Below are 16,047 nucleotides of genomic sequence, written 5' to 3'. Positions count from 1 at the left end.
GGAGAGCGTTGAATTCACTGAAGAAAGAGAAGAACATGATCCTCACAGAGACTCACAGAGCCCCCTGTTGTGTCCAGGTGGAGTCCACTATGTGCAGCAGGTAGATAACCACATCATCCACGCCGGTGCCATCCTGGTATTCAAACTGCAGGGGGTCCATAATGACTCCAATAAAAAGGAGAGGACTGGAGCGAATGTCATTTCAGAAACAACAGACAAACACAGACATCTACAAACATCTTACAACATGTTTTACACAAACACAGACCAACACTTAAAAACCAGACCAGAGATTCCCCTGATACACAGCTGTATTACCACATGTGTACAGTCCACACTTTAGACTCAGTTTCCCCACTGACTGGAATATAAACCAGCTCCTGAACTTATTCACTCCTGGTGTCTGTCTCTAAAGTGTCTATGTGAAGGGGAAATGTCCTGTTCCCTGTAGAGCACATGCAGTTATACCTTATTCACACATCAAATAAACAGTGTTTCAGCTCAGACCACAGAACTACACCATCTCAGTCCATCTCTCGTCCTCCCCTCACTCTCTCTGACCCCTCCTTTATCCCCCAGCACCTCCTCCACCTGGGGTTTGACATTAGGACGGTGCTGATAGGGAACCGGGGACCAGACTGAGTGAGGGGAGTTCTGTGTCCTCAGCCCTGTCTCCTCCACTAAACCAGTGAGTCACTCACAGTTCCCCACGATCAGAATCTGAAGCAGCTCAGAGACCATCAATAGATTCACACACTGTGATGTCACTGGAGGTGGGGAACTGAGACACAGCCGCACTGCCTTTTTAACTCTTTATTAACTGCACCCTAACAAGGGCCTAGGGAACAGAACAAGTGTCCAAAGCAGTATTTGGGCTTTGTGCAGTGACCCATTGAGCCCTTATCCACCGTCACCCAACTCTTCCACACACACACACAGCCTCCCAGCCCTCAGCCTGACTCTCACACACACATTTCAATATCAGTCCCACTGTCCATCACAGAGCTGAGAGCAGTGACCTGTTTCTGAATCAGTCTCAAAGTCTTCAGTTAGAAAAGCTCACATTCAGCTGAATCAGGAAATCCAGAGCTACACACAGAACACACACATCAGCTCATACACACACTCACACCACCTCTGCTTCTCCCAGTCCACTGTAAAAGTGAATTACACACCTGTACACACTCCGCTTCTCCACTGGAGTCCAGGCTGAATGATCATCTGCTGCTCTTTCCTTTTCTGTACAAAGAGAAACCAGTCAGAGAACATCACTCACATTATATCACAAGTGCATCTGAGGACATCTCAGATTACCTTCCTGGAGTGTGTGTGTGTGTGTGTGTGTGTGTAAATCACATCAAAAACAACTTCTTCCCCAGAACAGAACCACATTCCACACACAGGAGTGTCTGACCTCACACTGAGAGTGTGTTACACACGGCAGAGGATTTACACCAATCAGCCAAAACATTAAAACCACCTCCTTGTTTCTCCCTCACTGTCCACTCTCTCAGCTCCACTGACCACACAGGAGCACTGTGCACTTCTCCACTTCCAGACTGTAGTCCAGCTGTGGCTCTGCATACTTTACACACTAGTAAAAGGAGCGTGGAGAGGACTTTATTATCAGTAACTGATTATGGTGGTGTAATATAGACATGATTCTGTCTGTACCTTTAAGGAACAAAACTGGACTTTTAAACACTGTTGAACCTTTAAAGGTACATTTCCACAGTTTGTATCTTTAGTGACTGACACTGTACCTCTACTGTACCTTTTTATGAGACTGCAGTGTGGAGTATGGCTCTGTTCTGAGGAAGACGTTTCTGATCAAATGAAGATGTGAGTCAGACACAAACAGGTTTAGACACACACACACACACACACATACACACACACACATACACACTCCAGGAAGGTAATCTGATACGTCCTCAGATGCACTTGTGATATCAGACTCTTATTCGTACAGAATCTGGTGTAAAACACAGAGAGAGATTAGACTCTAAATACTTCACAAATGTGTAGATCATACTCCACTGATTAAACACAAATAATCTCCCTCCATTTACAAGGAATTACTGTGGGTTTCAACATTAAATTAAAACTAAATGAATAAAGAGAAGATGAAGAGATTAAACACAGACAAATGAAACAAAAGAGACAGAAGACAAGTGAACGCTCCACAATAAAGAATGTGGAAATGAGGAAATGATCAGAACCAATTACAGATGAACACTTTCTATAAGATATTCATAGTGTGTGTGTGTGTGTGTGTGAGTGTGTGTGTGTGTGTATGTGTATGTGTGTGTGTGTGTATGTGTGTGTGTGTGTGTGTGTGTGTGTGTGTGTAGCAGTTCCAGTATCAAGTTTAAAGCCAAGTCTAAGTCAATAACATAGTAAAAGCCCATGTGGTAAATGTAGTGTAAATATGAACTGCTTATGAGTTCAGATTAAAACAGAAACACCACAGATGAATGTATCTCAGTACGTCAGGGGAATAGTGACTATGTGGAGTCAGAGTAAACTGAGGGTAAGGAGGTGGAGAAGCACTGTGTTGTGTATAGAGCTGGGATCAAGGCTGAGCCCCTAATTAATCAGATCTATCAGGGTGTGTTTTCAGGTTCCTTATGGAGTGTGATGTGGTCAATGTCTTTCATTTATTTCCCACATTCTTTACACGTCACCACTCCTCTGTTATTCACTGTGCTGTGTGTCCCCTCTGAGGTTCTGCTGAACCCTGGAGCCCAGGACTGTGTAGGACTTTGCTCTGTGACTGTGGAGCTGTGTGTTTCCACTGGAGGCAGTGGGTGGAGTCCTTTCTGAAGTCAGAGATCATCTCCACGGTTTGGTGTGTGTTTAGCTCCAGGTTGTTTGTCTCACACCGTGTCTCCAGCCGTGTCACTTCCTCTCGGTACGAGGACTCCTCGCTGTTTCAGAGGAGATCAGGGTTGTGTCGTCTACAACTTACTGAGTTTAACCGAGTCACTGAGGGAAGAGCAGTCACTGGTGTAGAGCGAGTAGAGCAGAGGAGAACACACACATCCCTGAGGAGCACAGTGCTGAGACAGAGAGGGTCTGAGATGAAGTCCCCACCCTGACGCACTGTTTCCTGTTGGAGAAGAAGCTGTGGATCCAGGAGCAGACTGATGGGGGACACTGAGTTACAGCAGTTTATCCAGTAGAACGTCAGGGTGATGGTGTTGAAAGCAGAGCTGAAGTCTACAAACACCACACGGACATAAGTGTTGGTGCCATCCAGGTGTTTGAGGACGTAGTGCAGAGCCGAGTTAATGGAGTCATCTACAGAGCTGTGGGTTCTGTCTGGAAACAGCAGAGGGTCCTGGAGGACATCGGTCATAGCTTTAATAAGTTTAATAAGACGTCTCTGAAGACTCTTCATGATCACAGACGTTAAAGCAGCTGTCTGTAGTCGTTCAGGACGGAGATTATCTGCTTTTTCAGGACTGCTCTGATCACAGACGTCTTAAAGCAGGTACAACACACTGACTCAGGACCTGACTGAAGAGATCAGTGAGGAAGGAGAATCTGCTCAGAACAGAGTCTGAGTGTCACAGGGGAGACTCCATCAGGGCCAGCAGCGTCCTGATCTTCTGTTTCCTGAGTGTGCTGCAGACCTGCTGTTCAGTGATGGTGAGGGGGTGGTGTGGAGGTGAGAGCAGGGGGAGGGGAGGTGTGAAGAGGCTGCAGACACAGTGTGTATTCTGTAATGGTTTGGAGTCAGTTGTTTGAGGAGAACTGCTGCTGCTCCAGGTTTTCTCTGTATTTGTGTGGAACAGTTCTGACGGCTTTCTTCAGTGCGTACTACACACTGCCCTTCTCTTTACATCACCATCACCACTACTGAAGACCTCTCCCTCAGCTGAGTGCAGTCTCCTGAAGTCAGCCCCTGTTCCACTAGCAGCACACTTCAGCCACAATGCTTTAATCATGTAGTTGTCCATCAGCAAAAAGGATTTACTGCTTCTTTTCAAAAGAAGTGAAGGCAGTGTTGGGTTTCAGTAAAAATCGGTCCGGCCCCTTGCTCTGAGCTCAGTGTAATGCTCCTGTTTCCTCAGAATGAGTTTACCACCCACGGCCTACAGCACGAATGACACCCTCCCCCACAGCACACCTTCATCAGTGCATTCTGGACCCTTCACACTCACTGTGCACTCGCTGGATCACTCCACTCTCTGTGTTCCATCACCTCATGATTTACAAATTAAACCCTGGTCTGATCCTAGAATATGAACCATTTCAGAACATTGTGGTGAGAACTGAATGTTTGATCTCTAACAACACGAGGAGACGTCCGTTCATCATGAGATGTACAGGAAGTGTAACAGGAAGCTGAGCGGTCCTGCTCCAGAATGATTCAGAACTGGATCTGATTCCCTTTCTCCTGTAAAGCTGCTGTTCTGGAGATACGAGGTTTTATTCAGACACTGATTAAACGCTGTGTGTTTGATCTTTAAAGCTCTGTAGTGTGTGACGTGTCGCGTTATTTTCAGTTTCTAAAAGTTGAACATTTTCTAGAGTGGATTCATAAGACATTTGTTGAGGAAATTAAACAGTGAATAAAGTGATTATTTATTATTTTGACCTTTTTCTATAAACTGCTGTTGTCCCTGAATGAACTCGTCTATGCTCCAGAGATCAGGGCCTCAATATTGGGGCGGCAGCGTTTAAATAGATTTAGTACAAACCTCTGACACATCCAGGCCACTAGGTGTCAGTGTAAAGGCTGTTTCAGGACGTGGAGAACATTCCTGAAGGAGTGGAGAATGACTGATGGCTCCTTTAAGGGTTTATGGTTCTACAGTCACTATCTTTATGGAGGAACCCTCAAAGAACAACATTTAAATAAAGAGAAGATGACTCAGTTCACTCTGTTTTTCAGCAGTTTATTTATAATATAATCACTTTAATAATAAATGTGTTCATAAATATTTACCATGTCATTAACATCTGTCTCTCACCCTCAGTTTTTCTGTAAAACACTTCATTTATAAACACACAGCTGGACATTTTCCCACTGGAGCGACACACACCTCAGGGAAGGAGAACTGAGATTGGACTTTAAACGATCGAACAACGTGAGCAACACAAACAATTATAGGATTCCTCTTTGTTCTACTGTCACTGAAGTTATAATACAGTGAATATGCAGTGAACAATAGATGAACCTCCCCTTTACCACACAATACACACCCAGCTCTGATATAAACACACACAAACACCACTAAAGTAGACAGAGTGTGTCTCTGTGAACCTGAGCTCTTACTCAGAAGATCCCAGAGCCTTAATGAAGATAAAACCAGAGAAAGGAGAGTCAGACCAGTCTTTCGTTAGGAGGAGGATCCTGAAGTGATGGAGTGATGGAGGGAAGTTGGAGGAGGAAGAGTGAGGCCACAATCCTCAGGCTTTTCCTTCTGTCCTGGTTTTTCTTTAACAGCAGCTCACACATAAACACAATTATCACTGAATGACTTTACACCTGAAAGAACCTGCTAACGATAACCTTAACATTAGCACTAGCCTGCTAACCATAGCCTTAGCTTTTACATTAGCCTGCTAACAATAATCTTAGCACTAGCCTCAACACACCCCCAACACAGTTTTATCACTACACACACAAAGTCACGGTTTATAACAGAGAGATTAAACACTTACTGGATGAACAGGGAAAACTAATTCCTCAAACAAATAACTGAATGGAACTGAGCTGTTACTGGACTCCACCTGTTTGTAGCTGTCACCAGGTGCTCATCCTCTACCTCACCTCCCTTTTAGAGGACACTAGGGCTGCTTTTATATGCACTAGCGCCCCCAGAGGCCTGGATGTGTCAAAACTACATTACCTTATTAAATCTAAACCTGTGAAGAGTGAAACAGAGGTAAATGTGTCACACATTAAAGACTCATTCACATCTGGATGGACTTCACCACATCTGCACTGTGTCCTAATATTTCTGTATTTCTGTGGTGAGGCTGAAATAAAGCACAGTAACAGTGTTAAAGCTTGTTGGAGTAAAGTAAAGGTGTGATGTGACAGTGTTCACAGTCGACTGAGGGTTGAGGAAGGTGTTCCTCAGGAGAACGTCATCGTCCTCTACTTTCTCCTCATCGTCTGCTTTTCTCTGGATCATAACAGATTCTCAAACTCTCTGCATCCTCCTCTGGTGGAGACGTAGACACAGAGTTCTGGTTCTAGAGGAACTCCCAGGGGTCAGAACAGTGGACAGTGGAGGTGAATGGAACCAGACGTCCTGCTCTAAAAGCGATGTTTATGAAAGTGATTATTGATTATTTTTACTTTGTTTTCTGTAAAGTGCAGTTCTCATGAAGTGAAGAATCAAACTGCTCTGTCGTCCCAGAATGCACCAGTTTAAGCTCCAGAGAGTGGGTCCCCCACATGGAGGCAGTCATTTTTAGAACAGGTTTGGTACAGAGGCTCTGACACAGACAGACCACTAGGTGTCAGTGTAACATGAAGAATCAGTGACGAACAAACTGACTGCATCTTTAAACTAAACCTCTGCAGCTTGTCATTGGTCTGAAAGGGGTTTATTCCACAGTTCTGTAAAAGATTGTTCAACCTAGCAACAGTCGCTATGGAGCCTGGAGAGAGGGGTTAGAAACACTGCTCTAAAATAAAGAATGAACAGAGATCCAGTTCTCCATGATGTCGTTCCTTTCTTCCCTCTGAGGGAAAGGTAAAAGAAGAAGGGATCAGAGAGGAGAGGTTATGGAAATACACTTTTAATAAAATATTAGTTTTGAAATGTTTACTTTTGATCATATTCTCAGAGAAATAAAATGTTACAAATATGAACCAGTGCTTGTTTTATTTCAGAGTTTCAGTGAAGTACATGTGTTTATTTATTGCGTATGTAACTTATGATCATCAGAACCACACTTCACTCCTGTTTATGAATGAATGAATGAATGAATGAATGTATGTTCCATTTCTCCAGCGCTGTTCTAGACCCCCACAGCTCTTCACACTCTCTGGGACATTAGAGAGTGTCCTCCTCCTCCCCCAGTGTCCACCTCCACCTGGACGATCCTCTCCAGTCCCTCACCACACACCAGCTGTGAGGACGAGAGGAGACGAGGGGGAGGGACAGAGCGGTTTATTGAAGACGGGGACGGTCAGGAGGACACAGAGAGAGGGACCACAGGGGCATATTTAGGACACTGGGGTCACACTGAGCCTGACTCTGTTCCAGGAACTGCCCCCGGGGTCTTTACTGCCCTCAGGACCTCTGTGTTACGTCTCGTCTGAAGGAGGGCGCTGTTTATTCAGTACAGTGTCCCCCTCACTGCACCCAGGCATTGGGATCCACACAGAGCACAGGGACAGCACCCCCTGCTGCAGTGGATCTGCAGGTTCTAGAGTTCAGGGGCTAAAGCTGCTGGCAGAACACCTTTATGTGGCTGAATGCCATCAAATCCTCACAGCAATGTTTCAAAGGAAGAGTAGAGACTTGTCCCCCACCCCTTGCATTATTAAAAACACCAGTGTTATTCTTATGGAGCCTTCTGCAAAAGTCTGAACACAGTGTTAATAATCTGACAGTGAATATTATTTATTACATTACACTAATGATAGAGTTTATCTGTGTTTCATGGAGACACTGTTTCTACAATTGAACAGTTTTATCGTCCTTGTCTACTTTGTCTTGCAAATTTAAACATCACACACACACACACACACACACACACACACACACACACATACAGAGAGAGTTGTCTTACAGTGACCCCCAGTGTCAGAAATCCACACTGCACTGCTGTGATACAGAAGATGAGCTGGAAATTTGATTCAGATTATTTTCTTCTTCAGCACAACTTTCCTCTTCCTCCTGTAGGAGTTTATTTATTTCTCTGTGTTTAACTGGAACAGTGCTGTAAATAATGTGAGTGTGTGATGCTCGGATGTTGGAGCAGTGTTAATATTCATATTAATGAGGTATGAACTGTTTCAGAGCTCGTACACTTCAGTGTTAATAATAATTCTGATTAAAAAGTATCAGTCCCAGGTGATGGAGGCAGTAGTTATTTAAACTAAAGACAGTGTGATGGTTAATAAAGGGTTAAACTGTAACGTTCACTGTGACGGACGAGTCGAGACGCCCCGAGAAACGATGACCAGGAGCCCAGATTAACACGTGTTGATGGAGTCTTTCTGGAACAATGATCTGAAACACAGCGTTCCCGTCTCCACCAGCAGAAACAGAGGGAGGGAATCTTCACAGCAGCAGCCCTTCATCCCAAAAACAATCCACTGATCTTTCTGAGACAGGGACGTTTCTACAACAGCTTTCCTGCACTTTACTAACGAGGAATCAACTCTTTACTCTGCACTGAGGACTCCCCCATTCACACCACGCTCCAGATCAGAGACGTCTAGACTCCAAATAACTCTGGACTGAGGAGGATCACTGCTCCCTTTAGATCAGGACTGTGTTCATATCACTGTCAGGTTGAAGAGCTCAGAGTGAGTGTGTGGAGGATATTTCACTGTCCCTATGGCCTTGTGTATGAGTTACTACACACTCAGGAGAAACAGAGGGAGATCTCTGAGCGTCTCGTCATGAGTTCTGATCGGACTGATTACTACCTCAGGAACAGGAGTTATTTCCCCCGGGGGAGTCCTTACCCAGAATGAATGAACCTCCCTCTACGGGGAACTGTGATCTTACTGTGACTTTCACTGGAGCAGAGATCAGTCCGAGTGGAGAGAAATGTTGTGAACTGACACAGACCCTCCACTGAGTTCAATCCCCTGAACTACAGCACTGTGAACACAATAAGAGTCTTTATTAACTCTGAGATCACTGGCTAAAATACACCACTGAACTGATCCAGTGTCTCAGTGTGGAAACAGGGGCTTTATCAGGACCACGACTCAAACTGGAGACAAGACCCTGACACATAACAGATCAAACCTACAGCACAGCGCCCTCTATCGTCTGTAAGAGTAAATACAGACTCCACTCCTGAACTGTAACAGTTATAATCAGTTATAAACAGTGTGTTCAGAATCAGACTGATCTACAGCACAGCGCCCTCTATCATCTGTAAGAGTAAATACAGACTCCACTTCTGAACTGTAACAGTTATAATCAGTTATAAACAGTGTGTTCAGAATCAGACTGATCTACAGCACAGCGCCCTCTATCATCTGTAAGAGTAAATACAGACTCCACTCCTGAACTGTAACAGTTATAATCAGTTATAAACAGTGTGTTCAGACTCAGACTGATCTACAGCACAGCGCCCTCTATCGTCTGTAAGAGTAAATACAGACTCCACTCCTGAACTGTAACAGTTATAATCAGTTATAAACAGTGTGTTCAGACTCAGACTGATCTACAGTACAGTTATATGCAGCTGCTTCCACAATGGAAGTCTGGAACAGGGTTTATTAAGACCCTATGCCTCCTTCCTCCTCTGGAACATGTGAGAAGGTCTCTCGGAGGTGAGAGTTGAAATCTTTCTGAACAGAGTCCTCTGCCAGCTTTTCCCAGCACATCCTCACTGTACGTTTGGGTTTACCAGGTCTGTCCTGCAGCTTTCTCCGTCATCGGATCCAACTCACCACCAGTAAAAATATATATATATATATATATATATCTATATAATTTTGTTTTATTATTATTTTTTTAATAGTAGTAGTTGTTTTGTGAGCGAGTGAAGAATAAAGTGTGTTTCCAGACATTCTCCTGATCTTAAGTTTTGTTAAATCTACAGCATACTTGATTTAACACAATGAAGTATTTATTAACCTCTAAAACTAGGGACTGGACAATAACCTCAAATAACTCTGGACTGGGGGTCAGTGGTAGTCCTGAGGTTAGAGAAGAGAGCTTGAGGCCGGAGGGTCATTGGTTCAATTCCTGGGACCAGCAAAGAATAATTTATTCACGGCTGAAGTGCCCTTGAGCAAGGCCCCTAACCTCTAAACTGCTCCCAAACGCTGAGGGGCTGTGTGTCTGTTCACTGCCCCTAGTGTGTGAGAAGAATTACTCACTAGTGTGTGTTCACTGCCACAGATGAGTCAAATACAGAGAAGCAATTTCCCAAAGGGATCAATAAAGGTGTTGCTTCTTCTGTCGCTAGGAGATAGGTGGAAGAGTTTAAACTAACGCTCGCACGCACACACACACACACACACACACACACACACACACAGTTATAAGTTAAATATCTTTTCTCTTTTGAAAGGTAGACTTTTACAATCAACATTTCCATTTTTAATAATTTTTTAATCTCAGACATTTAACAACCAACTTTCTCTTCTTTATTGTTTTATTTAATCGCATCACTTTTTTTAAGAAATTACATTTTTTTTATTTGTTTTAATATTCTGACAAAACACATGTAATTCTGAATGAGAGAGAGAGAGAAAGAGGAGAAAAAGTGATGGGGCAGAAAGGCAGAGGGAGAAAACAGTGAGTTAAAACAGAATAGAGACTGAAAGAAAAAAAGGCAGAGGAAGAGGAGAGAAAGAAATTGGTCAGACAGTTAAAGCAGAGAATAAATATGGAGAGAGGGCGGAGAGTAAGAAAGAGAGAAAGAATAAAGAGAGAGAAAAAGGAGGGAAAGAAAATGTCAGAGGGATAAAGGAGAGAATACAGAGGGAGAAAGAAAAAACATTGAGAAAAGTGTGATAGAAAAAAGAATAGAGAAGGTGAGTGAACAAAGTGAGAGACAAAGGGAACAGAGATGGAGAGATAAACAAGAGAGAAACAATGTGAGAAAGAAAGACGTGAGCGAGATCAAAGAGAAAACAGTGAAAGAGAAAGAAAACAGTGAGAGAAAAGAGAGAAGAAAACAGGCACTATGCACGCGCACACACACACACACCAGCATTAACTCCACTCACTCTAACACACACACACACACACACACACACACACACACACACACACACACACACACACACACACACAGTTTAGTGATTACTCTACCTCACACACTCGCACTGATGATCCATAATTAACCCAGAACCCAGCGTAGAGGGGCTCAGTGAATGTGGTGGTGAGTGTGTGTAAGTGTGTGAGTGTGTGTGTGTTGGGGGGGATGGTGTAGAAGGACAGAGTGCCCTCCTCCCAGTCCAGATACACCCCCACTCTGTTAGAGGGAGAGGGAGGGGCAGGGATTGGAGTGAACTGATTATTGTGGAACAGAGAGAAACTGTTCCCTTCACAGTCCAGTCTCCAGGAGTTTTTATTGCGTCCAAATCCACACTCATTTCCACCTCCTTTCCTCTGGATTCCTCCGTACGACACTGAGATAAAAACCCTATCCCCGCTCCACTCCACCTCCCAGTAACAGCGTCCAGTCAAACTCTCCACACTCAGAACCTGCCGCCAATAATTAAACCTCTCCGGACGATCTGGATACCACTGATCCTTCTTCACATGCTCCACCTTCTTGTTTCCCTCCGACAGAAAGAGAAAAGGGTTCACTGTGTTTGGATCCAGAGTGACATCACACACATCTACACACACAATAAACACACATTAGAGAACACACCATCACACACACACACACACACACACACACACACACACACATCTACACACACTAGAAAACAACCCATCACACACACAATAAACACACATTAGAGAACACACCATCACACACACACACACACACACACACAATAAACACACATTAGAAAACAACCCATCACACACACACACACACCATCACACACACATCTACACACACAATAAACACACATTAGAGAACACACCATCACACACACACACACACACACACAATAAACACACATTAGAAAACAACCCATCACACACACACACACACCATCACACACACATTAGAGAACACACCATCACACACACACACATCTACACACACAATAAACACACATTAGAGAACACACCATCACACACACACACACACACACACACACATTAGAGAACACACCATCACACACACACACACAATAAATACACATTAGAGAACACACCATCACACACACATCTACACACACAATAAACACACATTAGAGAACACACCATCACACACACATCTACACACACACACACATCTACACACACAATAAACACACATTAGAGAACACACCATCACACACACACACACACAGTAAACACACATTAGAGAACACACCATCACACACACACAATAAACACACATTAGAGAACACACCATCACACACACATCTACACACACAATAAACACACATTAGAGAACACACCATCACACACACATCTACACACACAATAAACACACATTAGAGAACACACCATCACACACACACACACACACATCTACACACACAATAAACACACATTAGAGAACACACCATCACACACACACACACACACACACATCTACACACACAATAAACACACATTAGAAAACACACCATCACACACACACACATCTACACACACAATAAACACACCTTAGAGAACACACCATCACACACACACACACATCTACACACATTAGAGAACACATCATCACACACACATCTACACACACAATAAACACACATTAGAGAACACACCATCACACACACAATAAACACACATTAGAAAACACACCATCACACACACACAATAAACACACATTAGAGAACACACCATCCCACACACACATCTACACTACGCTAGAAACTACACACCAAGGAAACTATCCAGCTTGCTGCATGCTAACAATGCTGTTAGCGACTGCTAATATCAAACGAGGGATCTAGTATCCAGGTAGCGTCACGCTAACAATGCTGCTAACAACTGCTAACTAGTTGCATGCTAATCCTACAGCTAGAAACTGCTAATATCAACCAAGGAAACTATCCAGCTTGCTGCATGCTAACAATGCGGCTAGCGACTGCTAATATCAAACGAGGGATCTAGTATCCAGGTAGCGTCACGCTAACAATGCTGCTAACAACCGCTAACTAGTTGCATGCTAATCCTACAGCTAGAAACTGCTAATATCAACCAAGGAAACTATCCAGCTTGCTGCATGCTAACAATGCTGTTAGCGACTGCTAATATCAAACGAGGGATCTAGTATCCAGGTAGCGTCACGCTACCAATGCTGCTAACAACTGCTAACTAGTTGCATGCTAATCCTACAGCTAGAAACTGCTAATATCAACCAAGGAAACTATCCAGCTTGCTGCATTCTAAAAATGCGGCTAGCGACTGCTAATATCAAACGAGGGATCTAGTATCCAGATAGCGTCATGCTGTCAATGCTACTAACAACTGCTAAAATCAAACAAGGGGACTAGTTTCATAGCTAGTTGCATGCTATGCCTACAGCTAGCAACTGCTAATATCAACCAAGGAAACTATCCAGCTTGCTGCATGCTAACAATGCGGCTAGCGACTGCTAATATCAAACGAGAGATTTAGTATCCAGGTAGCACCGTGCTAACAATGTGGCTAGCGACTGCTAAAATCAAACAAGGGGACTAGTTTCATAGCTAGTTGCATGCTAATCCTACAGCTAGAAACTACTATTATGAACCAAGGAAACTATCCAGCTTGCTGCATTCTAAAAATGCGGCTAGCGACTGCTAATATCAAATGAGGGATCTAGTATCCAGATAGCGACATGCTGTCAATGCTACTAACAACTGCTAAAATCAAACAAGGGGACTAGTTTCATAGCTAGTTGCATGCTAATCCTACAGCTAGCAACTGCTAATATCAACCAAGGAAACTATCCAGCTTGCTGCATGCTAACAATGCTGCTAGCACAATCGCAATCTTCAAATCTAGGCTAAAAACTCATTCGTTTAGTTTATCTTTTGGTAGTTAATCCTCCCCCATAGATAAAGGCGGCAGATCCAGGGGTCTATGGACACAGGGCATTATAGTAAACTGAGACGCTGGTGCAGTAACCTTAGTCAATATTAGCAGCTAACAGCATCCAGCTAGCTGCATGCTAACCCAGCTTTTAGCAGCTGCTAAGAATCTCCAGTTAACGGCCCGCTAATGCTTCTGCTAGCGACTGTTAATATTGATTGAGTCAGGAGAGACAGACAGAGATAGACAGACAAAGAGAAAGAGAGACAGACAGAAAGAGAAACAGACAGAGAGGGGAGAGACTGACTGTGTGTGTGAGAGAGAGAGAGACTTACATTTTCTCAGACTGGGTTTGATCCACTTCTGTCCTGAATTCTCCGTCCTGAAACACACACACACACACACACACACACACACAGAGAGAGAGAGAGAGAGAGGACAGAGTGTGATGATACAGAAGTAATAAAGAATAAACAGATCCGTGTCCTGATGAGTTTGTGCTGGTCTTTGTCCAGACGGAGGAAGAAGGTCGTCCTAATGCCCCCTTAATTCTCAAAGAGCTTTTAGAGGAGACGCTGGAGCGGTTCTGGTTGATCGTCCAGTTATGTTCATCTTCTCATTATTTTCAGAGTCCATTCTTTTTTCTTATTGAAACGTATTAATTTTTAAATGATATTTTTCCTTGTACAGATAAATAACAACTCCCAGTAAACAAGGAACATCTAAAAGTAGTCTGTCCGTTCAGGGACATATTTTAAACGTCAATGGACGTCCAAAATCCATCTTAATAAGTGGTGACCAATTAATAACGTCAGTGGACGTCCAAAATATGTCTAATAGTCGTCTTTTCAATGTCTGTGTTTGGACGTCTTTTCAACTTTCATTTTCAACCTTAAGAGAACGTTGATTAGACGGCAGTCATTACGTTATTTCAACGTTGAATCAACGGCTAAATGTTTACTGGGCTATATTCTGTAAACAGAAGAATGAAGGTTTCTGTGAACACACATTTTAAATCATTCTTTTTTTCTGCTGGTGATACACTTCGAGGTAAACATTTATTGAAATAATTCTAAAAGTTGACGGCTTGAATTTGTGAAACAAAAGTAAATATTGACAGACATTTCATCAGAAGTTCTGTACCTCACAGGTCCTGATTATTATCTGGACAGAGCTAACCCTAGTGTTCCTGGAGACAGAAAATGACCACTTTCAGGTTTGATGTTAGCGCTTACAGGAACTGGTCAGTGTTCCTCATCACTTTCAGAGTTCTGCAGGTCATGGTTTCTTTTTTTACCTGATGTTTTTACTCACTGCATGTTCTGAAAGTCTTAGCCAGGTTTGTACTGTCAGTGAAAGTAATGTTGGTGAACTAGATCATTTTTATTTAATATTTATATCTTTGGCTGTTGTGTGTAGCGTCAGGGAATGGTGAGGTGTGTGTCGTCCTGATGTTCAGTCCCAGCTCTGTGCTGTCTGTCTGGACTGTCCTCCATTATGATACAAAAGAGCTGAATGTTTTTGTCTTTCGCAGCACGACTGGATCCTGGCCTCTAGGAGTTTATCAAAAACAAGGTATGAGTTCAAACCCAATCAAGAGGTGTTTCATTCCTCACACAGTCATTGTGTATTAACCATTCTTTATGAGTGTCGTATCTGACAGAACATTCCAGTCCAGATGAAGGTTGATGACTGCTCTGTTCTGAAGCTGTGGGTAAGTTGTAAATAAACAGAAAACACACAAGATTTTTATGTAATTCACACAGTATCTGCACTACTGTTGACACCGGGTCTGTTTATATTGGTACTGTCACTTAACCTCCTCATCAGACCTAACTGTGACTTTTTCAATAGAACCGGTATGAACTTGTTCACTTTATTTAGTTGTTATATGATTATCTTGCACTATTGTCTACTCTGCTCTGTACATCCAGTGTCCTACCTCCAAATCAGGTTATTGTCTTCAGTCAGTGTCCCATTGTCTCATGTGTGTCTCAGTGAGCTGCTGGTGTCGTACGTCCTGCACTTGTCTTGTTTGTTCACTTTCATATATTTATACACTTAGCTTAGTTGAATTTAGTCTATTTTTTGTTAAATGTTACTGCATCTTGGAGAGGAGAGTAACGTATTTTCAATCCTTTGTATGTGTCCTGTACATTTCAGAATTGACAATAAAACTCTCTTGACTCTTGACTTGATTTGTGTTAAACATAATCTAGTC

The 16,047-nt window shown here is 43.1% G+C and overlaps 2 protein-coding genes across 3 annotated transcripts in view; both read right to left on the bottom strand.

Moving 5' to 3' along the window:
• Positions 1 to 1,261, bottom strand: part of LOC136699216 (NACHT, LRR and PYD domains-containing protein 9-like) — a 40,417-nt gene extending 39,156 nt beyond the window's left edge. Inside the window, exon 1 of the mRNA XM_066673740.1 lies at positions 1,176 to 1,261. Within this exon, the coding sequence (XP_066529837.1) occupies positions 1,176 to 1,221 (46 nt within the window). The 5' untranslated portion in view covers positions 1,222 to 1,261. The remainder of the gene's footprint in view (positions 1 to 1,175) is intronic.
• Positions 1,262 to 10,309: 9,048 nt separating this feature from the next.
• Positions 10,310 to 16,047, bottom strand: part of LOC136699219 (NACHT, LRR and PYD domains-containing protein 9-like) — a 59,213-nt gene continuing 53,475 nt past the window's right edge. For both annotated transcript variants that reach the window (XM_066673751.1, XM_066673750.1), the window contains exons 11-12: positions 14,162 to 14,208; positions 10,310 to 11,515 (exon numbers count right to left, since the gene is read on the bottom strand). In XM_066673751.1, coding sequence (XP_066529848.1) covers positions 10,974 to 11,515; positions 14,162 to 14,208 — 589 coding nt within the window. In that variant the 3' untranslated portion in view covers positions 10,310 to 10,973. The remainder of the gene's footprint in view (positions 11,516 to 14,161; positions 14,209 to 16,047) is intronic.

Source organism: Hoplias malabaricus, chromosome 6 (assembly GCF_029633855.1).
Source record: "Hoplias malabaricus isolate fHopMal1 chromosome 6, fHopMal1.hap1, whole genome shotgun sequence".
NCBI classification, from domain to species: domain Eukaryota; kingdom Metazoa; phylum Chordata; class Actinopteri; order Characiformes; family Erythrinidae; genus Hoplias; species Hoplias malabaricus.
The sequence above is the reverse complement of the archived record's forward strand: the minus strand, read 5'-3'. Positions and strand labels throughout refer to the sequence as shown.